The sequence below is a fragment of the Pithys albifrons genome, chromosome 2 (assembly GCF_047495875.1).
Source record: "Pithys albifrons albifrons isolate INPA30051 chromosome 2, PitAlb_v1, whole genome shotgun sequence".
Lineage (NCBI taxonomy): Eukaryota > Metazoa > Chordata > Aves > Passeriformes > Thamnophilidae > Pithys > Pithys albifrons.
Window position 1 is genome coordinate 2,810,510 of NC_092459.1, and position 26,100 is coordinate 2,836,609.

At 43.0% G+C, this 26,100-nt stretch overlaps 1 protein-coding gene across 2 annotated transcripts in view; it reads left to right on the plus strand.

The window, feature by feature from the left end:
• Positions 1 to 24,557, plus strand: part of RUNX2 (RUNX family transcription factor 2) — a 158,136-nt gene extending 133,579 nt beyond the window's left edge. For both annotated transcript variants that reach the window (XM_071548206.1, XM_071548207.1), the window contains one exon: positions 19,703 to 24,557. In XM_071548206.1, coding sequence (XP_071404307.1) covers positions 19,703 to 20,181 — 479 coding nt within the window. In that variant the 3' untranslated portion in view covers positions 20,182 to 24,557. The remainder of the gene's footprint in view (positions 1 to 19,702) is intronic.
• Positions 24,558 to 26,100: the final 1,543 nt, after the last annotated feature.

Genomic DNA, 26,100 nt, shown 5'->3' on the forward strand with positions numbered 1-26,100 from the left:
GCCCTGACTCTGGGCTGTTTGCTAAGTCAAGTGTAGCCAAGATTTCCCATTAATTCATCATGCTCTGCAGATATCACCACGTTTTGGGCCATCCTGGGCTTTCATCAGGAATTGAATTTAAGAAGCATTCCTGCTCTCCCAGCTCAGTGAGGGCTGGCAAGTATAAATGCAATGCCAGCCATGCCCTAATCAGTGACAATACTGTTCCTTTACACAATTTAATTTTCATTCTTGTACGTCTAAAAGTCTTATAACAAAAACCTCACATATAATGGAAGCAGCTCCAGCTGAACCTCTGGATTTAGTGTTAATGAGAAAGGTGACTGAACAGCGATGGGCTGTTTTTTCTTGCAGTCCTGTACTGGTTGTCATCTTGGGTTTCTAACCCTGAATGTGAATTACCTTGGATTTTGCTAATGTCATGATCTTTTTAACAAGGATTTTCGGTTCTGGGGTGATTTTGGTCTTTGAAATGTACTAACTTGGAAAGAAATGTTTATCTTCTAAGGAGCTCAGAAAACTTTACAGCAAAAAAGTAAAAACTCTGGCCATGGAAGAAGCTATTCTTGCATCCGTTAATTACTGTTAACTTGATTAAATGTTGTGGGCAATAAGCACATTTCAGGACAGGCCTCTTAATAAGAGAAGGCATTAGTGCTGTCTCCAGAATACAATTCTTTTCTTCTTTTTGTGCTCTGGGAAGCAGAAAACCAGTTAATGCTGTGGCTATTGCCAGCATGGCCTTGGTGTTAGCAGCCCCTGAAATGAACGAGCAGTTCACGCTTCAGCAATATTGTCTCAGGCTCTTGGCAAACCCAAGAAGCCAACTCGGTTTCACTATGCTGTGATGTTTTTCTTGGTGACTATAACAGTTTTCACTCTGTCTTCTTTTTTTTCTTTTTTTTTTTTTAATTAAACGGAAGCTGAAAGACTCAAGGTTGTCTCTGTCTCCATTTCTCCTCACCACTGTTCAGTGCTTTCCCTGTGAGTGACACTGAGTCAAGGCAAAATAAAGAACTTGAGGGAGCTCAGGTCTTCAGAAACAACCCACTCATTTTGCTACCTTCCCCGAACTTGTAACTTGCGTTCCTTTTTTTTTTTCTTTTTTTTTTCTTTTTTTTTTCATTATTTGTCAGTGGTTCTATTTATTTTGTTTGCGGCAGGGTTTCCATTTTTAGTCTCCTGCCCACTTGGTGCCACTGGGGAATCTCAGCACCTTGGCACTCATCTGTGGGCTTTCAGTAGCAGCCTCTCCACTGGGTTGAATCTTTCATTGGAGCAATTGTCCTGAAGATGTGTTGCATGATCCCTACCTCAAATTTTTCTAGCGTGGGTGGCCTCAAATTAGGTACCTATGCACATATTTAGGTGGTAAAACAAGCAGGCTGATTTTCAGATGTTTGAGCATTATAATGCCTGTCTTTAAGCCCTTTTCATTTACTTAAACCGGCTGTTGGGGGAGGAAATAAACAGGAAAAATGAAGGCAGAGGGGAGGAGTTTTATTCCTGAAATAAGGGATTTTAAAAAATACCAAAAAGAAACAAGTGGAATGTTTTGAAATGGAATAAATTTGTTGCTGATACAGGCAGGAAATAGCACACTCAAATATATGTGGATGTATAGATATATTTTTATCTGAGCTTTTTTTGCAATGTGTTTTATATTTAGGACACATATCAAGATTTGCATCTGTTTCCAGAACTTGCTGCTAACAGTTAGTAATGATGCCAAAACATACTTTAGTTCCAGCTTGAGACCAAATGATATTCAAGGCTTTTTTTATTACTAATTTAGGGTCTGATATTAATTAAGGAAATTTTCCATAAGTGCCAGGCTTTTTCTGAAGAACTCATTAAAATTATATTAACTTAAACCGGAATCACAGTCTGAGCATGTTTTGTAATGATTATTCTTACTGACTCTGCTGGGTTTTGTAAACAGAATGCTAATTGTTAATGGGGCAACGGGGCCCTCACTTCCAGACTTCCAAAGGGCCGGATCCTGAGCCATTACCTAGATGTGTGTTCCCAATAAAGTCCATAAGCTCCTAACAGGAAGGCTGTGGGTCACAGCTCTTTGTTTCATCCTTGTGCAAAGACATTTCATGAGTCCTCCATTCCCTTTGTGGAATTGCTCTTAATTTTCTACCTACAATGGAGCCATCAAAGGTGGCTAGTGAAGGACCACCCATGTCCTCACACAAAGAGGGAATCAGTCTCCATACGTGATGGTCTTTGGTACATCAGGTTCACTTATTTTACCCCCCTCCCCTAAAGGGACTACAAGAAAGCTGTGGAGGGATTTTTGACAAGAGCATGGAGTGACAGGACCAGGGGCTTTAAACTGAAAGAGAGTTGATTTAGATTGGATTTGAAGAAATTGTCACTGTGAGTGGTGAAATACTGGCACAGGTTACCCAGAGAGGTGGTGAATGATCCATCCCTGGAAACATTCAAGGCCAGGTTGAACAGGACTCTGAGAAACCCAATTTAATTGAAGATGTCAGTGTCCATGACAGGAGGGTTGGACTAGATTATCTTTAAAAGGTCCTTTCCAACTCAAAACATTCTGTGATTCTGTGATTTTGCCCTTAAGTCTCTGTGACCTTGTGTTTTGTTGCACCGAATTTGGTTTGATTAATTGCACAACATGAATTTATGAAATGATTCTGTAAAATGCAGGAGAATTTGGTCCTTCTGACTGTGACTGTGTTTGGTAGGAGACGGGTAGAGGAGTGCCCTTCAGGAACTGGATGGTTTAAAAAGCCGAATGCTGCAAATCTTATACTAAAAAATACAAGAGGCAAAACTGCTGCTGGTAGAAATAGCTGGAGCTGCTTTGATTTTTGGTGAAATTTCATCTCATTTCTGGCCATGCAGAATTTGACCACACTGAATTTGGTCAGCAAGGGAGTGTTAGAGTCCAGCAGAGCTTTATAACACCTTTTTGAAGTGGTTTAGCAATGGTTGTTGGCCCCATTTTACACATGACCAAATCTCCTCCCTTCTTGATGCATGTTTTAGCAGAGAAAGATCTTGGTGTCCTGCCAGCGTGGCCATGAGATTTCAAAGAGCATTGATACTGGTGATAGTGGGCTGATGCTGGTGACCAAAACAGAAGGTGGGAGCCATGCAAGTGGTTCAGGTTTTCTGTGGTTGTACAAAAGCAGACAATGTAGGCAGTGAAGGAGAGGGAGATGGATGAGATGAAATGAGGGAATGCATCTTCATGTGGCTCATGCAGGATGTTATTAAGGGAGAAGAAACTATTTCATATGCATAAAGGGAGGGTATTTGGGGACACTAATCTGAAAATCTCTTAATATTTACTTTCAGACTGACTCTAAAGAGAGCAAGGGAAGGGATCAAAGCAGGAGTTGCCTTCCTGAGCTTGGGAGAGTTTCCCAATGTCCACAGGAGTGGTGGAAATGTCCCATCGGGGGGAACCCAACCCTTTACCCACGTGGTACTTCGTGGTGCTTTTGTGTCCAAGGAGTTTTTGTGGAGTGTGAGGATTTTTAGCAATGATGAAGCTTCTCTGTAAAGCTATGTGAAGAAAAAATTGACAAAAGGAACTCTACATGAATCTGTGGATTCACAGGTTATTAGTGCAGTGAAATCCATGTGAACATCTGCCTTAAACACAGGAGTAAAATTTCCCCAAATTAGCTCTCATTTGAACTTGAGGATCACTTTTGAGCACAAAAAGCAAACCTAAAAGCATAGTTGGTCTTCATTTAAAAATTTTCAGGGAAGCAAAATCAACCACAGCCTTTGGGTACAGACACTAATTAAGCTCCATTTGAAATGTGGGTCTTATTACTGGTCTGAATTTGTCGAACTTTAGTTTCCACTCATTTGAACATGCTATAACTTTGCTATAACTTTGTCTGCCAGATGTCAGCACCAGTTTTTATTTCTGAGGTTCACATGGGTGCCTGTGGCAGTGACAGATATAAGAAGGAGGTAGGTCTGACAGGTGGTGGCTGTGGTGGGTCTCAGGGAGGTGGCAGAAGCCACAGACAGTGTTGGACATGGAGCTGGTTTGACTTCTGAGGAGGCTGGAGGGGCACTGTGGAAAATAGTCTGGTAATTTTAGTTTGCTATGTTTTCACTGTAATCTATCAAATAGTGGAAGTTCCCTTCCCTAATCAGCCAAACTCCTACAGTATCCACTGAAAAGGTGTTATTTTTGCTTAAATTACTAGTGGCACTACTTTTCTAACCCACCTGAAAAAAATGAACTGAGGAAGCATTTTTCTCTGACTTTGTGGCCTTCTGCAATTCCTTTAGGAATCTTTTTACCTTTGTATTTGCATAATTGTAAAGTCCCTCCCTTTTTTATAACAAAATGAATTTATTTCCTTACCCACTATCCTAGATGGAGATACAGGAACAGGAAAACAGGATATGCATTCTCCCCTGGTTTTCATACACCATTTAACCTTTCATTTTAGGAAACGCAACGAGCCATAGGGGCTTTTTTCCTTTAGGGTTAATTAACATTTGCCCTGTCAAAAGTAAAGGTCAGAGCTGAGACTGTGGACCCAGTGGGGAGCAAACACCCAGCCAGAGCAGGCTCCTTGCTCTCCACAATCCTAATAATTCCATGGGCAAATTTGAGAATAAAGAGTTGAAACTGTGTTAATTCCTTGGGATTACTTGGACCATGCAACACTGTCATTGTGTGAAGAAGTTTAGTTCTGGCAAAAGAGGTATCATGCACTTACTGGAGGGGATTTTGTGGTGGTTTAAGGAGGCCTTTGGAGGATGAGAGGAGTCAGTGTGCTGCATATTCAGCCCCAGCTGGGCCGTGTCACCTCCAGATTTCCCAGTTGCTCTTCCCAAAGGTCTCTCTAACCACCCATTTGACTTTTTATCCTGTGGTGGCCATGAGCATTTGCTGCAATATGTTGTTTTGTAATTCAGAAGTGCTGGGATAGGCAGCTGGAGGAAGCCTCCTTGGTCTGGTGTGAGAAAGAGGAGCAACCGTGCTGAGAGAAGGGAAGCACCAGCAGAGAGAACAGCCCAGAGGGTTTAAAACAAAGATCAATTCTGAAAGCAAAATGGAGGGGCAGGGCATCTCATGGCCTCCTAACATCACATTTCTCTGGCAGTGAGCACTGGAAGGTGGTATGCTCAAATTAGCAGCACTACCCACAAAGCATCTTTCATTTGGCTGAGATGAAAAGTCTCTACACAAGCCCTAGCGATGCCACATGTGTGGTTTCCACTCATTACTTTTAATGTTTAACTAGGCTATCTCTATCTGATCCACAGGCATCACTGCTTTTTAATGCCCTTTTCTATTAAACAAGCACTGTCTACAATTCACAGAATATTATAAAGCCAGCAGCAGCTAAAGGTATGTCCGCCTTGGTTTAGTTTATATAATTGGCTGCACAATGGACTTGCTTGGAAAACCAGTCTGTAGCACAGGTACAAGACCAAATCTATAAGGCACATCATTTTTATTGGATAGATGTCTGTAAAAACACAGCTTGCCCTATTTAATTTTGTGCTGAAATGATGTTCCATGTTGTGTTGAAAGCTGAATGTGGGATTGAAACATTTCCATAAACTGGAAATCAGTCCCCTTGTCAAGGCATCAGTTGAGGTTTTGGCTTTAGCTGGGACACCCAGATTTGGCTCCTGCAGGCAGTACAGTTCAGTGATCAAAGTAATAGTTGTATTTGTGAATAGCTAATGGACCTTTGCTGGAACCACCGCCGGCCACGCGGCTGCTAATAATGTTTGTGTTGTGGTAGTGCCTGGAGGTCTGATCCCCTTGTGCTAAGGGCTGTACAGTTAAAAAGGAGGAGGAAAGAAAGAGACATCAGCCTGTCCCCTATGAATTTGCACCCTTGAATACAATACAGTTGGTTACAAGATGTACACAGTGGAATACAAGAGGGGATTGTAACACAAAGAGAGCCAGAGGAGGTGGTAGCAGTGGCTGCAACCTCACTGGTGCTGGATGGTGGTGAGTGTGGGTCAGAAAGGGAGTACAGAGATGTTTGAAGGAGAATACTCCCCCCAGGCTTTACAGCTAGCAGGAAAGAAAGGAAAAAATGGCTCATTACAGACTGTAATAAGAGGCAAGTGGTGTCTGTCAGCAGCATCACTGAAAAAGATGAGTGGGGCAGAAGATCAGCCACACCAGATTTGACCAAGGGTCCATCCAAGACCTGTCACCTCCTCATCATGGAATGCAGGATCAGAATATTTATATATTCCCAAGCTGTAGAGGTTGCCAAAGCTGGAGGCTTCTGTCTGCATTACTGTTAATAGAGATCTGTGAGTCTGCTTATCCCTAGGTAGGTGGGAATAGTCCCAGAGCATCTGCCGGATCAATTCTTCTATTTCTTATAGGTCTGTAGTGTCATACTCATGTGGGACTGACAGGGACCTCATGAGATCATATGATATGTGCCCCTCTGTGCAGAAATAGGATCAAACATCTGCAGATCATTCCTGCAGAGCGGAGCCAGCTAGTTATGTGTGTTGTTGCCACTGAAAACAAAAATAAAACTATGTCCCAAAGAAGGAATCCCAGCCAAAAAAACTTCATTAAAGTTGAAATAGATAATTTGGGTGCAGTTAAAAGACTAGAACTGCATAGGGTTGGTCAGCCTCGACCAAGGAAAGGTATAGAGACGTCAGTGAGAAAGAACATAAACATTGAGATCTCCTCAAGGGTGCGGATTGCAAGGGCTGGGATCTGGACTAGGGACTGAGGACTGAAAAATAGACCTTCTGCAAAGGTTACTGGCTTGCCAAATAGGAAGGGAAGCAAGTGCCTCAAAAACACCAGGAGGGCTGCTGACCTGAAATCTCTGCAACATAAACCCAAGATGAAATGGCTTATTGGAAGAGGTGTCTCGCAGAAGCTGCTCAGAGGAAGTCCCCGGGAACTGTGATGTGGATGCTGGCATGGCTGGAGGAGCCACAGAGGAATCCTGGCAGTGGGAAAAAGGCACCTCTCTTTCCCCTTTCTTCCCTCTTCCTCTCTCAAATATCTCCCTCTAAAGGGATTTTTTGTTTGTTTTTGTTTTCATTTTGATTCCTGCTAAAAGCCAACCCATGTTGTTTTCTTTTTTATGGGTGAAAAGGAGCACAGGGGAGGATCTAAGCACCACCGGAGCTGAATTGGGAGCCATCGTATTAGATTCCAAAATTAGATAGGAAGCTGGGTTTAAGGCTAGTCCAAACCCAACCAGTTCCTCGTTTGGCCTGGCCCACGTAGGTGGGCCAGACTGGTTTGGAGCTGTTTTGAGGACAGGCTGCCTGCCCATGGAGGAAGCTGCTCCAGCCGCAGTGGAGCTGCAGCCTGGCGCCTGGTGCTCAGCCGGGCCAGCTCCTGCTCTCCCCGGCCTGCGCTGCAGATGCGCTGGAAGTTTGGTTTGAAGCAACTTGAACTGCTATTTCTCAAGCAGATGAGGACAACTGAAGGAGATAATTCAGACTGATATTGCATGCATCTTTTTTATTTCAGAAATTGGGAATGCATATGATAGATTATTTTAAGTCAAGTTTTCCCTTTAGTCTCTCTGACTTCCACTTTTTCTGTGTCTTCACCCATTGAAAAACTTTAAAAAAATCTGTTGGGTTTTGCCTTTAATCTTTGTAATTTTACATTTCCCAACAAAGGATTTCATAGTATATTTCAAACTATAGAACTGACCTTTGTCACTTGGCTAATAAGAAGTGTTAAAATATTCATCCTATAGTAAGCAAAATTTACCCAGGAAAATCAAATTATATGGCCTAATTAACAAAACAAATCAGTAGCAAGAGCCAGAAAGCAATGCATCACATTTCCCCTTGTAACAGCTTTAATGGATAAGTGAGCTTTCTCTTTCTATTTCTAGTCACTATTGATGGTCTGAACTTAAAATCCAAGATACCATGTCTCAGATAAATCACTGTTGGTAATCTAAAGAGCTGCCACTGGTATAGCCTAAGGTGTTGTACATCAAACAGCCTAAAGAACGTTTATGATATGAGCTATTACAGACCAAAGTCTGTTTCTCTTTCTCATCACCAGCTTCCTGGGAGGATAAAACCCATATTCAGACTTTACACTATGGAGAAGAAGCATTTATTTAGAGGTGTTCAGAGTTAGGCTGCTTTAAGCTTCAGTTTGCTGATGAATGGGGATGCTGTGTGGACAAGCTTATAATGGATTGAAACTTTGCTTACAGTAGTTTGCCTTAACTCAGTAAGAAATTCAGTTAGTCTGAAAGGAATGAAAAATATACAGAAGGATTTACACAGCTTTTATTAAATGGGATTGAAAATTATATATTGTTAAAGTGAATATAAGAAGGAATGCAGTGCCTCTATCCCTGCTCTACGACTGTCTGTGCCCTGCTGAATTTTGTGGCAGTTTGGTATCTAAACAGGCACTGAGTGCTTAACTCTATGGACTGAAACTTTTGTAGGTCTTGCACTGCTCAGTATTTTTGACTCTTAGTTCCAGCAAAAACAGCCCAGTGGTTGCGTGCAGAGTTTTCCTCCATCCCCCTGAGGCTTGTGTTGATGGTGGTGAGTTCTGCTCTGTGGCTTGAGAGCCACCACTTTGCTCCTGCTGTGCCAACGGTTGCCACATCCCCGAGCCGCTCTTGCTCTGCCCCGGGAGCTGGGAGCAGCAGTTCGGCTTTGTGTTCACCTACACATCTCCCCACAGGGCTCCTCCATACCCTGAGCCTCCCAGAGTTCCTTTGGATGGTGGGCCCTGAGTCATGCTGGTGTATTTGACAGTTTCATCACAGGACCCAAAGTTAGCGCTGTTTGTGTTACTTGGGGGAAATGTGTTCTCACTGTAAGGGAAAAAACTCTGGCCGTCACTGGGAGAGTTATTTTCCACTGTTTTCACTCCAACAGCGTTATTGTGCCTGCTGCTAAAATCCTTAACCTAAGATGGAAATGCCTCCCCGGTATCTCCCCTCTGCTTTCTCCAGTAGCCTGAAGCTCCATGTGCTAAGCGCCCTCATCCTCTTGGAGCAGCTGCTCCTCCGGGATCCTGCACAGCCCCAGCTCCCAGCACAAGCAGCGGCTTTGAGCTGCCTCTGCAGGACGAGGTGCGGCTGTTTACCCTCTGGGGACACGGGACTTTCATGCCGAGGAGGATTAAAAATCAACACCATGGCCCTGCATGTGGACAGGGACCGAGGCTGAAAATGTCCTTTGAAAGGAGAAGTTATTTTGGAGGAGAAAAGTGTGGTTTTAATTGTTTAGATGAGAGAGGTTTGTGTTTTAGGGATGTCTGAGGGCTGGGGAGATGCTTTTCTTCCTCTGTGTATGATATTGTTCAGGGGAAAAAATAATGGACTATCTACATTTGTGAATTTGAGTTTTCTTGGCCAGAAGTGTAACGATTTGTAGGGTTTGATTTTTGCCTGGAAAAAAAAAACCAAAAAACAAAAAACCAGAGAGTTTTGAGAACAAGGCCGAGTAACCAAAATATGTTTGTTTTTGTTTAAATTGCTCAGTAGAGAAATCGTCTCTTGTCTATTGTTAAGAGCGAGGTTTAAATCAAAGGCAAATTCTACATATTCTAAAATATACAGACAACTCTTTGAAAGCAAAGCCAAGCCAAACTTTAAAAGAGACATTCTCCTTGATGCAGAAGTTTTCAGTTAGTTACTGTGCCGGGGCTTGAGTGGAAAGAACCAGCTTGAGAAACAAATGGCAAATCCCCATTTCGGCGGTGGAAGCCAGGGAGAGCATCGTATTAATAGCACACGAGACCTTTCCACAGCCATTCTAGTCCAGGGCTTTTCCAGAAGCAGCAAGGAAAAGCCTTTGCAGCTCGTGGGTATTTTTTTGCATTCGGATTTGGCTGTGGAAGGTCGAAGCGAGCGGCAGAGTGAAGGAAAGGAGGGCCTGATCCTCTCGTGTTGGGTGGTCCCTCCTACCACAAATAACCCTATTGGAAACAGAGGGACTATTTGTGGAGTCATTTGTTTGTCAGGAAAAGCAGGGTTTGTAGGATACGGCCCCAATTAGCAGACAAATTGTAGTTATTTTCTCGTGATAAAAAGGCGGGTAACTGTCACAGAGATGCACGTAGCATCTCTTCGGTTTCCATTTGAACTCCTGCCACTTGCTCCGTGCTTCTTCCCGCATCCTTGGCCCTGCCAAAGTCATTCTGGCACTACACTAGCTCAGATGAGCCGGCTACTTCCCTCCTGCCCAGGACTGACATGGCCTTCAGCCCTTTGCTGTGCTGTTTAGGATCAGCAGGGCTTGGACTGTGTGCCCCTGGCTCCTGCTTACTGGTATCTGGGGGTTGCTCCTGAGCTTCAGCTCCAAGCACACCAAGCAGGTGATATCCACCTCTGGCTGGCACTGCTACCTGAAACCAAACACAGCATCCCACCACAACCCCTGCTTTTAGTATGGCCCAGGCTCAGCCAAGGCATGACCCCTCCTGAATCCAACCTTTTTCAGGAGATTTACTTAATGGACAGTTTATCATCCAGCTGCAGTTTTTGAAAGGGCGGGAAGGAAAGGAAAGGAAGGAAAATTTGTAAGGGGAGGAAAAAATTGCCTGCACAGGTTACCAGACAGTGGGCACCTGCCCAACCCACACAGACAAGGCCACATCTCTGCCGACCCTGCGCGAGCTTGGCAGATGTCAGGAGAGCTTTCTGGGAGCTGCAGGAATGCTGATAGCAGTGTCTTTATTTGGGGGAGGAGAAGTGCTCTTGTTAGTTGTATTTTTCTGTGGCTCTCTGTGGCTCACTGCTTTAGTAGTCATAAGTCATTAATGGGTTTTAATTTTACTTTTTTTCTTTTTTCCCCTTTAAACTGAAATAAGGGCTGAAAGGGTAGATTTGTCCTTCCTTTTCTATTTCTCTCTTTTTTTCCCCTCTATTTTTTTCTTTTTTTTTTTTTTTTTGGCTAATCTGAGGCACACTGCCACATCTGAAGCCACTTGGCTTATTATGGATTTCATGGAAACTGATTCCCTGAAAGTGTTTCCATATGTGTGTTCCCAATATATCCCATCCTTTTCTAAATGGGAGTACAAACTCGCACACGAGCTGGAAATGGCTTCAGGATGTGACAGAGAAGTCATATGACTGAAGTGGCACTGTGTGTGGCCCTCTCTGAAAGACACGGTGTCCTGTGTGCTGGCTCCCATCCTACAGTAGATCCAGTTTCAAAGAACATCTTCCTTCCCGGCTTCTTAAAAACTCTTAATCAGGAACCAGCAAGGAATCCTCTGTCCTCAGGAGAGATGTGTATTAGCTGAATGAGATTGGAAAGGAAAAGTTGGATGGGGAGGGAAAATGAGGGGTTTAAACGATGAAATAACAGAGCAATGCCAAGGGCTTCCCCCCACCCCCCCTGTCCCTGCAAAGCATAGTTCCTTTGTGTCTGCTTGAGGATCAGATGGTATTTCTGAGTTAGTAGCATGCAGTGGAAAAGTACAATTCATGACAACATTGGAAACAAATATTTATACTGGATAGTTAAGGCACATTTTTCTGAAAAGAAGAAAAAAAAGAAAAGAAGGAATAAAGTAGCCTGTGAGCCATGATGTATATTATCTTCCCATTCACTGGATTTATTCAGGATTGCTGTCCCTGATACTCGCCTTCGTCATGCCTGCACCGCAGCGCTCAGCCCTGCGGTTTCACCCCCTTGCTGTATACAACATGCTGAGGTTGCTCTCCAAGAAAAGCCTCAAGTGTTCCTGCTGATGCCTTTTGGCTGGAGAAAAACAGCAGTGGCTGAAATTCAGACAGGAAAAATCGGGGAAGACTGAACGGAGAGCACTGCGCGCCTGTGTGCATGTTTGTGCCACGCGGTGCTGCAGAGCTCCTGGACTTATTTCCAGGAAGCATTATTTACTTTTTGGTTCCAACACAGTGTATAGATGGCCTGAGACTTTAAACAAGCGGGAGGGCTTTTGATGTATTGCCAGTTCCTTTCCACCTGAATCACCCGTGACAGCTCCAGACCAGAGTCGCTGAGATGCGAAGGCTGAGGAATTCAGAGGTCCCCCCATTACACCAGGTCAACAGGCAGCCACGAGTGGCAGGTCACAACCACTAGCCAAGGACCCGTTTCTGTAATGTGACCATTTGTCCCCCTCCTGTGGTTCTCATTAGGAAGGTCTGTGAGTCCTGTGTAAGCCAGGCAATGTCTATAAATGAGACGGTGATGACCGATGCTTCCAGAGCTTCATATCTGCTCCCAACAGTCCATCGAGGAGGGGTTGATGCATTTTTCTACCTATCGATGTACCCTAAATTTTAGATGAGCTAACTCTGGGGGTGTAGTGAGAAGCACCTGTCTTTCAGTGTGTAGTGTCACCCAACGAGACTTGAAGGAACTCAGCTTCATCCAGCAGAAAATTCCTGTTGAGGGAACAGGACATGTAATTAACAAGCCCACGCTGAAGAAGTGCAGACTTCTGTTTTGCTCTTAAACAATATTAACATCTCTGCTTGGGAAACACTCCCCTTTATTTGCAGGAGTACTACTTAAATGGTCGCTGCTAACTGTTATTTATGGGGTGTTTCTCCCAGCAAAGGGCTTAGGTGCAGCACCATAAATTCAGTGAAAACATCTATCTGCAAATTAATCCGTGGTGTTCGAGGTGCCAAAGTCCTGGTATCTAAATACCAGGAGGCGCAAACGTGCAGTTTATTGGGTGAACTGGGGGACTGAGGGACGACGAGAAGGGGTGCACTGGCAATGGGGTCTCGCCCGTTGTGTGCGAGGCTCTGAAGGGGTTAAAATGTTCTCTCCTCCCTCTGACTTTTGTGAGACTGCTGAGCTTAATAATGTTGCAGTTTAAATGGTCCCAACTAGGCCTTGAAGTTAACACCTTGTTGAGGTGAAGAAAAGAGGAGGGGGGGCCAGTTTACACTTTTTCCGGAGCTATTGTTTGCCAGGAGATGCTTGGGGTGACCTGGAAGGAAAAAATTAGGAAAAAAAATTATCCAAAATTTTTTTCTCTTGAATTAAAGGGAGGGAAAGGGGCATTTGAAAACATACCATTTCATATGATAAATGGTTCCAAATATCCAGATGACACATGCTCATCCGGAGTGAACCAGGGAGGGAGAAGCCCTATACGTTATTTTTGCCGTGCTGCTTGGCCCTCGCCCTCACTGCACCTGGACACATGTCCAGGGGCAGATGTGTGGGAGGAACGTCCCTGAACTCGTGCGGGAAGATGAGCACCAGCACAGGTTTGTGGGATCGAGACCTAACAGGAACAGCACGGAGCAGATACAGGAGGAGGTGGTTTGGGATCCTGGTATTGCAGTGCCAGGTTACATCCTACAGTGGCATCCAGAGGGAATGTGGTACAGCAGCTTTGGAGAGCCAAAGGCTCGACTGAAAGGAGGCAGAAAGATCAAGTTGTGTGTCATTCACCGAACACTTACTGGCAGAAGGAAGGAACAAGAGTTTTAACAAAATGAAGAGCAAAATTACACTGTCCCCCTGATACAGAGGGATGCCTGGGGAAAACCCAAAGAGATCGAGTTAGGAAATAATCACTCTCCCATCCAAACACACTGCAAAGTGTCCTTAAGACTGCAAAATGAAGTGCTCAGAAATTGAGAAATCTCAGTGCATAGTTGCCTGTGCAACTTTAAATCAGCCTCATTCTGCTTATGCATTATATTACAGATTTTAATTACAGGATCACATGATACTTTTCCCACGGGATTCCTTTCTCATTCAGTGCACAGGATGGACAGTGCTAACTTAATGAGCAGCTCTTCAATACTTTGTTTTCTTGTTCTTTGCATTTCCTCAGGCCTTGCTTATTGCAGAGCATTAAATGCTGCTCTGAAGAAGGAATCCTAATTTCTTGCCAGGATTTGCTCTAATATTTCTGCCATAGCATTTGTATGCAGTTTGCTGCAATGAAATAATCCCAAGAAAGAAAGAAGGAAGCAGCTTTAGAAAGAGAACTGAGACTTTGGTGTCATTCAGTGCACCTTTTCTGTGTCACCTACAGCACAATTTGTGTTCTGTCTTCAGCCTTATGTTCAGACCTGTGAACCCACTGGTTTCAGCTGCAGCTGGGAATATTTAGTGCACGTGCAAATCAGAAGCCAACATCTTTGCTGCACACAGAAAATGAGAGAAGTGAAAATGGGATTTGGAGAGATTTCAACTGAGTCATATAGGAGCCATGTGGCAGAAACACACATAAAATCCAGTTAACTCAGGAAATAATTGGGTCTCTCTCGCCTTGTTCACTTTAGCCCTTCTGATTTCTTGGAGCAGTGGACTTGGGGGATACATAGACAACAATCTGCCCTATTCTTTCACTCAGATACATCTCCAAGGGTGGTCAGCTTGGAAGGGTTCATGGATAAGGAATAACATCTTGTGTAGTTGAAAGCTGTGTCATGGACATGGAATAGTAACATGAATTCTGGTGTTCCCTAACTTTCTCACTCTTCACATGGTAACCTCAATAACATACTTTTGTTTGTCTATAGTTGTGTTTGTAGTTTCCCAGATTTCTAAAAAAAGCAAACCTCAAATAACCTTGCCTTCCCAAATTTTTCTTTGTAATACCACACAAACGCCCACATGGACTCCTTTGACTCAGACTCTGCCATCCCAGTGAGTGGAGCAATCGATGGACCAATCTTTCATGAGGCTGGCATGGGGATGGGTGGCAATGTCCCTGTGTTTCAGCAATATTTGTAGAAAAAAGGCTGGGATTTGGAACTCTGGTATTTCATTCCAGTCTCTAGACAAGTGTCTTTGTAGGGGCACAGACTCTTCTGCCCATTTTTAGTCAGAATGCTTATGATTTGTTCATATTTGGCTGGATTTTCATGGCAACATCTCTCACATGAAAGCCACTCCTATTCCAAAGTTCAAGTCCTTACTTCAAAGCATGGAACTGGTACAGCTTTTCAAAGGAAGGCTCCTCAGAGTTTAAGATTAGTAAAACAATATATTTTTCCCAGCAGAAGAGTTTCAGCTGAAATTTTAAAAACAAATAAATGCATAAATCACAATTTAGACCGAGACAGACGCCCAGCATGGACAATTTCAGCCAGAACATTTAAAGTTTGGCAAAGCTGTAGGAGACTGAAAATGGTCTCATCATGTGAAGTGTGTGGCATGCTCCATCCAAGGCGATATTATCAGCTGTAAGCAATCCAGTCTGCACATATAATTCAGAGACATAGATGTTAGGGAAGGAAAAAACAATTTTAATGGGTCCATTACTACAATGCCCCAGACTGAATTGTACTATTGAACAGAAAAACTCACAAAATCTCGTATTGACTTCATCAAATGTCTTAACACTGAAGCTCCCCAAAACACAAGTGAATCATTTAGTTACTGGTAAATATATTTAACCATATATAGCTGAATTTCCTGTTCAGTGAGTCTTGAACACAGCATCACTCTGCTTTCATGCATCCAATCACTCTGCATTGACTTGGTGGGCTAGAAATTTCCCTCTGAAACGTGCACAAAGCCAACAGGACTTTATTTTGGTAGTGACCTTATAGCATTAAATGACAAAGCAAATTGCAATATTTGTAATTTATAAAATTACCCTGTAGCCCTTTAAAGTTGATGTCAGCTTGCTGTACCCATAAGGAGTTAATCTGTCCACAGTACATTATGGCCTTTAATAACTGGATGTGATTGGCCAAAGTGCTGTAAACCTGACAGAAATTTGCTGCCTGATTTTCTGCAAACCACAAGCACATCTTATTTATTAAGACCTGAATATTAATTGGCATTAGCTGGCATCTGTAAACTGCAAAAGAACAATGACCATTGCACTCATGCAGCTCTGAATGGTAGAACTGCAAAGTTGCAACAGGTAAAAATTGTGTTTTAAGTGCAAATGCAGAAACATTTGAGTTGGCTGCTGGCAAATGCCCATGTCTAGGGATTTTAATGAGGCTTCTGCATCAAAATAAGTGAAACCACATGGAATTTTAATTGTTCTTATTCTAAATATGAAACACACTGGAGCAGTATTCTTGAATCTGTGATGTTAGCATATATATTGGCATATTAACATGACCACTTTTCTGTTCTAAATGTATACCTCTCAGAAAAACCAGAGTGCCAGGTTACATTAGGGAAGAATCAGCTTGGAAGATTTAAAAATAGTTTAACCTGGACACATTCAGATGTAAAGTGTTTTTTTTTTTTTTCCCAAAAAAATATGTGGGGGTTTTTTGTTGGGTTTTTTTTTTTTTGGATTGTTAAGCACAGTCAGCTGATGACACTACAGAGGAAAGGATTGCTTGCTGTGCTTGTTGCTATGCCTCTCTTTCCAGAGGCACAAATTAAAGTCTCTCCTCTTTTCACCAGCACCATATCACCTTATTGTGGCCATGATGTAGGGCAGAGGGTCTGTGCTTCACCTACTTAATGCAAACTATCACAGGAGTGGGAATTCACAGATGCAAATGGTTTTCTTGCTCTGACGGAGGAAAAATTAGCATAATTCTTTAATCCTGCTGAGGAGAGGAATAAATAAGTTATTACAATATTATTATGTTATGAATTATATACTTGCACTGTCATGTTACTGTATTGCTGATCAACATCTCTGTTTGTGCACAACTAGATACAAAAATGAGTGCCATTCCCAGAACTGTTTATCATCCCAATCCAGCACAGAGCTGAACATACATAAATGGTCACCTGGGGTTTCCAAGTTAGAACGAAAATCAACTTTAATAAGGAGGTAGCACAGAGAAAGGAGGAGAAGGAGGGTGAAAATGCATCAGTGAGATTGCATAGCAGTGAGGATGCCAAGAAGCTGAGGCTTACAGCTGACTTCTTAAGAAGTTTCACTTAGCAATGAGACTTTAGAACTGATGTCTCAGAGAACTTTTTCTGGTCTCTTGAAATATCTTTACCCAATGGAGATACATAAGGCTGGGAACGAATCCCAGCCTTGTGCAGGGAGTTCTGGAGGCAGCAAAAGGCATTTGGGCAGGAGGGGAGTTGGAGGAGTGAGTGTGCAGGACCATGCAGATACAGCCATGAATGAGATAAGACAGGGTTATGGTTATTTGCCCTTTGGGTAAATAGGATTGTGCTTTACAAGCAACAGTAAAAACAAGCAAGTGTGGATTTACTGGTGTACGTAAGGAGGTCTGTAGCCCCACATTCAAAATGCCTTTGTGTAGTGCACATGTCCCCAGTCATTCCACACAGACATGATTTCTTGGCAGCACCCATACAGACAATATTTGGACCTCGCCCTGAGAGGGAGATTGCCTTTTAATGTGTAAAACTCTGTGGGGAGTTTGATGTTAGAGAAAAAAAAAAGGTATTGGTTGCAAACAATCCAAAAATACCAATGCTCTTCTACACTCTTACTCTCATACCAATTCCACCTTTGATTGTAAAAGACTTGTTTGGCTTCTATCAGGGTAAACTAAGAGCAATTCTGTTCATGTTGGGAGAGTTGAAATAACAATATATAAAAAAAAGGCAGTATAAGCAGCAGCAGATTGAAACTTGGTATTTTGAGCAGCTGGGGAAATTATGTTCTAACCTTATACATCCAGATACATATCAGACCTGTTCACAATATACAGGATAGTGTTTCAAAATTACAGCTTTGAATCTGGGTGGTATTGCCTCTGGCTATTGTTTGCAGTTGGGAACGAAAGACATTGCATCAAGTAGTGGAGTGTTTGCTGTAAAGGTACAAGTTATATTACATTCCTTGCTGTGGTTGGAGTGGTTGATGATGGAGACAGACCCATTCGCCCGTAGGTCACTGATTCAGTCCCTGATAAAGATAATAGTAATCACATTGTCATCAGAGTTTAGAACGGGCTTTTACTGCCCATTGAAAGCTCTGTACTCAATATCTTTTGAGACAGAAGGTTCTAATTCTCAGGTTTCAGAGTGATTTAGATGCTTCCTGGCTGTGGCCTGGGTCCTCCAGCCTGAACCCAAACTGTGCCTGAGCTTCGCCCTGCTGCTGCTTTCGGAGATCGTTGTGGGCGTGGGTTCAGTGAGCTGGGAGAGCAGGAGAGAATAGCGATCTAAATCCGAAAATGTGCCCCACAAGGTGGCAGGGGCTGTTGAGTCTCTGGCGTTATGGTGGCAACCACCATTGTGGGTGCTATAGGACAGCAGGACTGGAGGGACTTTCTTTCTACACAGCAGTGCCTTCACGTCAGATCTGAAGCCCAGCCACAAGGAAAATAATTGCTTCATCTTAAATTGAGGATACACAGAGCGTTGCAGTGTTCAGCACATCATTTTGGCATCCAGAAGATGCCATATTTTCCTTTCAGTTAAATCAGGTTTGGTAGATTGAAAAAGAAGAGAGTGAACCCTCAGATCTGGAGGACTGTAGAAGTGTCAGGTGGGAAGTGGAGGGAGGATCCGTTTGATTTCATAATTTCTCCCTTTTATTTATATCCTGCTCTTTCCATCTCTCTGAATGTGTGTACTTCTGTCTGCTGCATACTGGCTGATGCATTTGCCTCCTCCCGCTCTGTATTTCTTCATTAGGCTTTCCCCCTTTCCCCGTCCCTTTTCCCACACCCTCTTTGTTTTCCACTTTTCTGGCTCTCAGTACGAGCTTTCACCATCTTTTTCTTCTTTTTCTTATGCTCCTGTCCATCCCACAGTCTCCTAAGCACATCACCCAGCTACTAATGTTTGCTTTCCAGCTCTGCTCCAAGGAGCCTTGGGTGTTTGATGTGGGATTAGAAATTAGGCAAAATGAGTTTACCCATCCCTGTTTTGCGTTAGACTCCAATTCACAGCGTTACCATCCAGACGTGCACAGTAGCCATAAACTCTGTGGTCTTTTTTTTTTTGTTTGTTTTTTTCAACCAGACTTCAGTGACTACATATGAAAACAACTTTTTTCAATGGCAAAAGGAGTGTTGGGCTTGTAATTTTCCATCAGCTACTCTGGAAAGTAAAATCTTCGTCTTTGCTATCAGCTCAGTGGCCTTGTCCATCCTTCAGGCGCAGCAAGCAGCATTTTTCAGCCAAAGGAAGCAGCTGAGCACATTCTTACCTAAATAAATTGATTTAAGGAAAGAAGTGGGTGTTAGTCACCCCCAGTGTAACTCCCCTGGTGTCAGTGGTGCAGTTAACTAGGTGTTGCCAGCTCTTGGAGCTTTATTATAAATTGCAGGGTAATTTCTGCTTTTCTGGAAATCCCAGCTCCTGACAGCCTGTGCTGTGGTGGAAATCTCAGCTTTTGTGTGCAACCAGACCTGAGTTTCTTGAGAGGCTCTAACAAAAAAAACAGAGACATGTAACCCTCAAAACTTTGAAACCAAAAGGCAAAGCGACTCCAAACCCACCTTTCTGTTTTGGGCTCTTTTTCAATCTCTTTATTTTAGATTTTTTTTTCCTTCCCTTCCTCCTTTTGGCTCTTTTTCAGTCTCTTGATTTGAGAGATTTTTTTTCCCCAGCCTGACTTGTGACCTTTGAACACTTTAGGCTGGCAATGCTGCTCCCTCCATTGGCATCGGTGGAGTTAGACCAGGGATGAATTTGGCCCAGCGCTTGTAGAAGACAGATGTATGACTCTGTTCCTTGCAATGTATTGCTTGATGTGATCTGCTGTTCTCTTGGGGGCCAAAAGAAGTGGGTTATCTTAGAAAAATAAAATTCTATCATCACTTGATACAAAAACTGGTATTTACAGAATTGTTTTCCCCCGTCTTTTGTTATAATTTTTTAGGTGCTTCAGAGCTGGGCCCATTTTCAGATCCCAGGCAGTTCACAAGCATTTCATCCCTCACTGAGAGCCGCTTCTCCAACCCACGAATGCACTATCCAGCCACCTTTACCTATACACCGCCAGTCACCTCAGGCATGTCACTGGGTATGTCCGCAACCACTCACTACCACACCTACCTACCACCACCCTACCCCGGCTCTTCCCAAAACCAAAGTGGACCTTTCCAGACCAGCAGCACTCCATATCTCTACTATGGCACTTCGTCAGGATCATACCAGTTCCCCATGGTGCCGGGAGGGGACCGCTCCCCTTCCAGGATGCTCCCGCCGTGCACCACCACGTCCAACGGCAGCACGCTGCTAAACCCTAACTTGCCCACCCAGAGTGACGGGGTGGAGGCGGATGGCAGCCACAGCAGCTCCCCAACCGTCTTGAATTCTAGTGGCAGGATGGATGAGTCCGTTTGGAGGCCGTATTGAGATTTCTTCCGTAGCCGGCCTGACCTCCGCAAGCCAAAAAAACCCCAAAACACCAAATGGTCGACTAACTACGAAGTGCCTGTTTTTCTTTTTCTTTTTTTTTTTTTTTAAGATTTTATCAATGTGTGCAACTGTGTAGATGGGATGATAATGGCCATAAATAACACAAGAGTTACCAACACACCAAACCTATGTTTCAGATTATGCGAATCAAAGCACATCCTTTTTTTTTTTTCCCTTGGAACCATTTTACCTTGTTTTATATTTAAAATGTACTTTCTCTACACAAAAAAACCACCCCCTACTTTTTTTTCCTTCCACTTTTTTCCCCCCGAGAGTTCTGTAATAACTAGTGAGTACTTTTGCCAATGAGGAGAGAACGGACTCCCCGGCTATCAGGAGAAACATGGTGATGCAAGGCAAAGGCTGCATTCCCTTTTATTTTAATGAAAAAACAAAACTAACCATGAACTCCAGATACAGTTGCAATCATACAACGTATGGGACCCTCCTCTCCACACCCATAGTGCAATTCACCTGGCTTGTATTGGTGCACATAAAAAGGAAAGCAAAGAGCGAGTTGCTTCCATTTTGCCATGGTCCATTCAGATGAAAACAGCTGTCCCAAAAAACTCTGTCCGAGCCTTGCTGTGGAAAACGGTTGGAACTTCTCCATGTTCATTGCTTTTTTGGTTTGTTTTTGGGTACTTAAAGAGTTTTCAAGTTAGGCGTGCCACCCCCAAGAGTTTCCTTTTTGCTTTTGTGTCCCCTCATTTTGCCTTTGATTAGCCAAAAACCAAAAATAATAACCCAAACCTTGAAAAACAATAAAACAAAATGTTATTACTTATGCAAAATATGAGAATGGCAATATATATTAGTAGAGCCAAAATGGTATACATAGTATTTGTGTTCGGCTATGTTCTTTTTTATTTTTTTTTAAATTATAAATGTGTTAATTTGAGGTTGTTTGCTAACATGAGTCATCATATAACTTTAAAAGAATATTTATAATTATTTAATGACATTTGGACCCTTTAAACGTTTTTTATGTAATGATATATTGACTTCGGTCTCTAAAAGTGTTTTTTGTTTGTTTGTTTGGGTTTTTTTATCTATTGCATTTCTGTAATGGTGTAAGCCTCAAACCTTTACCCAACTCTGAAAAGCAGTTCCAGCGTGAACCAGTTTACAGTGTGACTTAAAAATGACAGACCCAACCCAAATGCATCCACATCAAATGATTTTGGATGTAGGATCTTTTTATATAACTTATGAAGGAAATATTATGTTTAAAATATTTTTATTAGCTGTCTGGTTGCCTTCAACACAGTCTTGCCTTTTAATCAGTAGTTGTGGAGACACTGGAAAAATGGTGGGAAGGATGAAATATTTTCCACCCTTCCCCTAATTTCTTCTTCTCCCAGGATTTTTCTCAGAGCTTCTAAATTTGAAAAGATACATATTTAAAATGGTCTATTTTGTCAGCATAATCTGGATTTCTACACGGTTGTTTTCTTGTTGTTTTTTTTTTTCCAGAGAAAAACCAAACCGTTTCAAAGCCCGTATTTTTGCAAATAATGAATTGTTAAATATCTCAGAAACAGGAGTAGGGGAGAAATGGTGAAACATTTTGCTCTCCCCTTGCAATTTCAGCCCACTCAGTGGATGAAAAGGTTTCAAACTGGAGACGAAAGCTGCCTGGTAGCAAGTCACCGTCCCTTAGCATTAAATGCAGGAGCCATATGGATGCTGTGGTGGCTCTGAAGCTGATGTGGCTGTTGCCGTGTCAGAGGGACAAGCCCAAGGGCACCAGTACTCACAATTGCAGATGCTGAAAGTCTAAACTCACCTTAAAAGCCACCTTGGGGCTCCCAGGCATGATACAGGATTGCACCCAAACCCCTTGGCCAACCCATCTGCTGCCAGACTATCCTGCGGAGGGGCCTGAATTTCTCCCAGCCTGGGGCTGCTCTGGTAAACAGGGAGGTGACATGGCATCAGCTGGGTGTGGTGGGAGCTGAACCACCCTCCCCACGCTCTCCCCGAACAGGTGATGTTAAGTCTGGTTTAGAGCAATGTTGGCATGTGCTGGTGGACTTGGCCGATGCTCCCTCCCTCAGTTCTCTTAGTCACCGCTGTCTGCAGCCCCCTCAGGGGCTGGAGGCTCCCAAACTGCTCCTTGGGTATTCTTTGGCTCCCTCCAAAGTATTGCAATAAGCCAACAGTGGTCACAGCCATTACGGAGCCGGAGGCCACCCCTGCCGCTCGTTGATAGCAAAGCTGTCGAACGAGTTGCCATTAGCATGGTACATCCCTCCAATCTGTGTGATGTCGTGCTCTTAAAAATAATAAATTAATAAAGTCTTTGCCTTCTAAAGGTTGTATACCAAGTATGCTTAAAGTATAAGTAAGACACTTTGTTTTTCTTCTAATACTTAGTTTTCCTTCAAAGATGGAAGCTGTAATTGATTCTATTTATTGTTGGTTTGTGGTAGCTTGAAGCATACCACTGTCCATTTATTTGTAACTGTAAATTAACGTTTGTTAGTCTCAGCAGCACTTAAAAAGCCAGTGTCTGGTTACACATTTCAGTTTTGTTTTTTGTTTAGTAAGCAAGAGAAAAAGAGATGTACTGCCAGTGCAAGCTGTTCCCTATTTAATAAAAGGTACTATATTTGTACATTATTTGTTATTGCTGAGAAGGGCTTTTTAAGGTTTACTGTATGCATATTAAGTAATTTTTAGGGTGCTTTTGTGTTGAAATCTTGTTAAGAGTGGCTGCAGGCAGCAACCCAGATTTTCTTCCTTTTTTTCTTTTTTTTTTTTTTGACTTTGTTGTAAAATTCAAGCACTTAGTTTTTGTTTCTGGATAAATCCAGCACAGACTAGATCTTTGTTCTGCCCAGTACCAAACTGTGTCCCCACGGTTTTTCAAGTGGACCATTAGGGACAGACACTGAAAACATTTTCTCCGTCCGGTCGAGGCACGCGTGCCCGATCCAGTCGATCCGTGCCCTCGGCTGACCTGGCTCTGCCTGCTTGAGATAGGAAGGAAAGGATTTTCTCAGTACCTGCAGACAGAGGAGCACCAGCCCCTTGACTTTCAGTAGATCCCCGTGATCCTGAACCCTCCTGGTGCCTTTGGAAAATCTCTCCCGGTACATCAGGCTGGTCACGGAGGTAGTTGTACACGCTGAGGCAGAGATGCTCATCAAAGCTTTTGGAAAATGCTTTTGAGTTTACTTGGAAATACTCTTGAATCAGGATTTCAGACAAAATAACCCCAACCAACCGGTGCTATGTAGAGAATCCTGTCAGTTTGTTAGAACTTTTGCAAGGTGCTTGGCATCACAGAAAGGAGTTTTCTCAAAGGTACAACAGCCCTTCCCTCTGGGCAGTAGCAATCTTGGTATAGATTTAAAGATAAAAAATGGCCTTTTTTTAGCTTTCAGCTCTCTTATCCTACCAAAGATTTATTTCCAGCACAAGAGGCATGACGTCCCTTTTACCGAATGGAGGATTAAATCCTCCTCTCCCTCCTCCTGAGGGTAACCAGATCAGGGGCAGCGGGTTGGGACAGATGAGTAAAGCAAATTATTCACCCCACAGCATCACTCATGTGGCATTTATCATTTCCTTTAGAAGACCAGCTGCTGTGTCTTTCTTAGCATGGAACTTTTCTTTGCCAGCAGTCCCCTGAGCAAAGATTGACCAGTTTCCACAGGTACCATCTGGAGTGGGGAGAATTTTGCACTTTCACCCTGAGCAAAGCGAGGCTCAGCTCCTCGCCAGGCTGCAGTGCCAGCAAGCCATGAGCAAAAGCAATAATTAAACCTGGATCAGCCATGAGCTCAAAGAAGCCCCATTCTCTGCCCCCCTGAATTTCTTGTTTTTAAATAGAATGCATTTCAGTTTAACATTTTTTGAGAACTTTTTAGATGTTTGTTTACTTCCATGTTTACAGATAACTCTTTGCTTTTTTTTTAATGCAGTACTTTTAAGTATATCAGCCAAAACCATACTTTTACAGTAACTTTAGGTAATATGAGTGACATTCCAATTTTTTTTGTTGTTAAATATGCTTTACCAATCTTGAATTTCTGCTGGAACAAAATATTTGTAGCATTTTGTGTAAATACAAGCTTTAATTTTTTTATTTTTTCAAATGCTGTCACCCAAGATTTGCTTTTCATGCACATATTGTACAAACACACTCTGCTTTATGCCACAGACGATGATTGTGGATCAGTTTACTTCAACTTCAAAGGGACTATTTGTATTGTATGTTGCAACTGTAAATTGAATTGTTTGGCATTTTCTCATGATTGTAATATTAATTTGAAGTTTTAATTTCATTTTCAATAAAATGGCTTTTTTTTGTTAATGTTCTTCTATGCTTCTTTTTCTTCCTTGTCTCCTCTTGGCACCAGACAGGGTAAAGCAAGCACGTGGTAGGACATGGTACTGGCCCACCCATCATGGCCCCATCAATTAAATATAAAAAGCAAGTTTCCAGACCTTTGGGTGGCAAGTCAGGACACCTTCTAAATCTGATCTCAAATGTTGCTTCTTTTCCTGAGTCTGCAAACTATCAAAACCTGTGTCTCTTGGAGGAGTTCAAACTACTCTGTTCATCCTGCTGGATCCTTAACTCTGAAACCTATCAGCTGACATTAGCTGAGACATTCTGGTGCTAAGACACTGTGGGCAGAGTTTGAATGGTAGGGAAAACCAGGATTGCTAAACTGGGAGGGAGGAATTGGGATTTATGACACTTTTCCAGAATGGGTGTTGAGCTATCTCCACCTCTTCCTGGTCAGAGGAATGCAGTTACAGATAAACTTGTGATTTGCATGGCCTGAGGCAAGAGTATTTTTCAAGTAGCAAAAAATACATGTGTTGGGAGGGGACTGACGGAGGAGGCTGTTTTTTCTCCAGCTTCATGTCAGGGGTAAGAGGAGATGCAGCTCATGAAGGTGAGGTTAAGTTCACCTGAGGCTGTCTGCAGGACGAGAGGACAGGAGTTGTTTGCAAGCCTGTGCCTGGTTTCATAGTAAGTCCTTATCCTTCTTAGCTCTTTCGAGAGTCTGCAAAAGAGAAGTGGTAGTAAAGAGAAGTGTGAGGTTCTGATCATTTCAAGAAACGTTTGACTCTGAAGTTTAAATGTCAGCGATACTGATTTTGGGAACTCTGTTGGCTTTATCCTGGACCTACACATCTGTTGTGTGGTGGTTTAAGCTTGAGATAATATCGGGGGGGTTTCAACAGCACTTTCATTCCACTTCATAACCTAAGTCCTGATTTTAGGGAAGCTTGATCCAAGAGTGAGGAACCAAGCAAGCTAATCAATGTTCGGTGGTGTAGTTACTATATAATTTTTGGGGGGGGCTTAGGCTACAAAAATTAGTGCTAAGATTTTCTGCTGCCCTCTGGCACACAGATTAATTCAGCTAGTCAGAGCCAGAGGGACCCTCATTACATTCTTCCTTTTGTGGTCACTTAATCCAGGTTCTCATCTATGAAAACAAACAATTTTTCTTCATTTTATATGGTGGAGCAGTGGAACAGGGGCCTGAGGAGACTGTGACACTTCTGGCCTTGGAGGTTTACAGGACTCATCTGCGTCCTGCATGGACCAACCTGGTCTGACCCCGGGAGCTGAGGCTGCTTGAGCAGGAGGTTGGGCTGGACATCTCCCACGGTTCCTTCCAAGTTATCCCATGGCCCTGTGAGGCAGGCTGGGAGCTGCCTGCTACAGGTTGTTGTCTGAGATAAAAACTGCTTGTGTGACTGTATGGAGAGCACATATTCAGCTAAATGCAATCTGAATGAAGAGGTTGAATGGGATTAAATTTGTTCATAGACAGGTCATTGAGGAGTTACAGTGATCCCTCTGTCTTTTCATAGAATCATAGA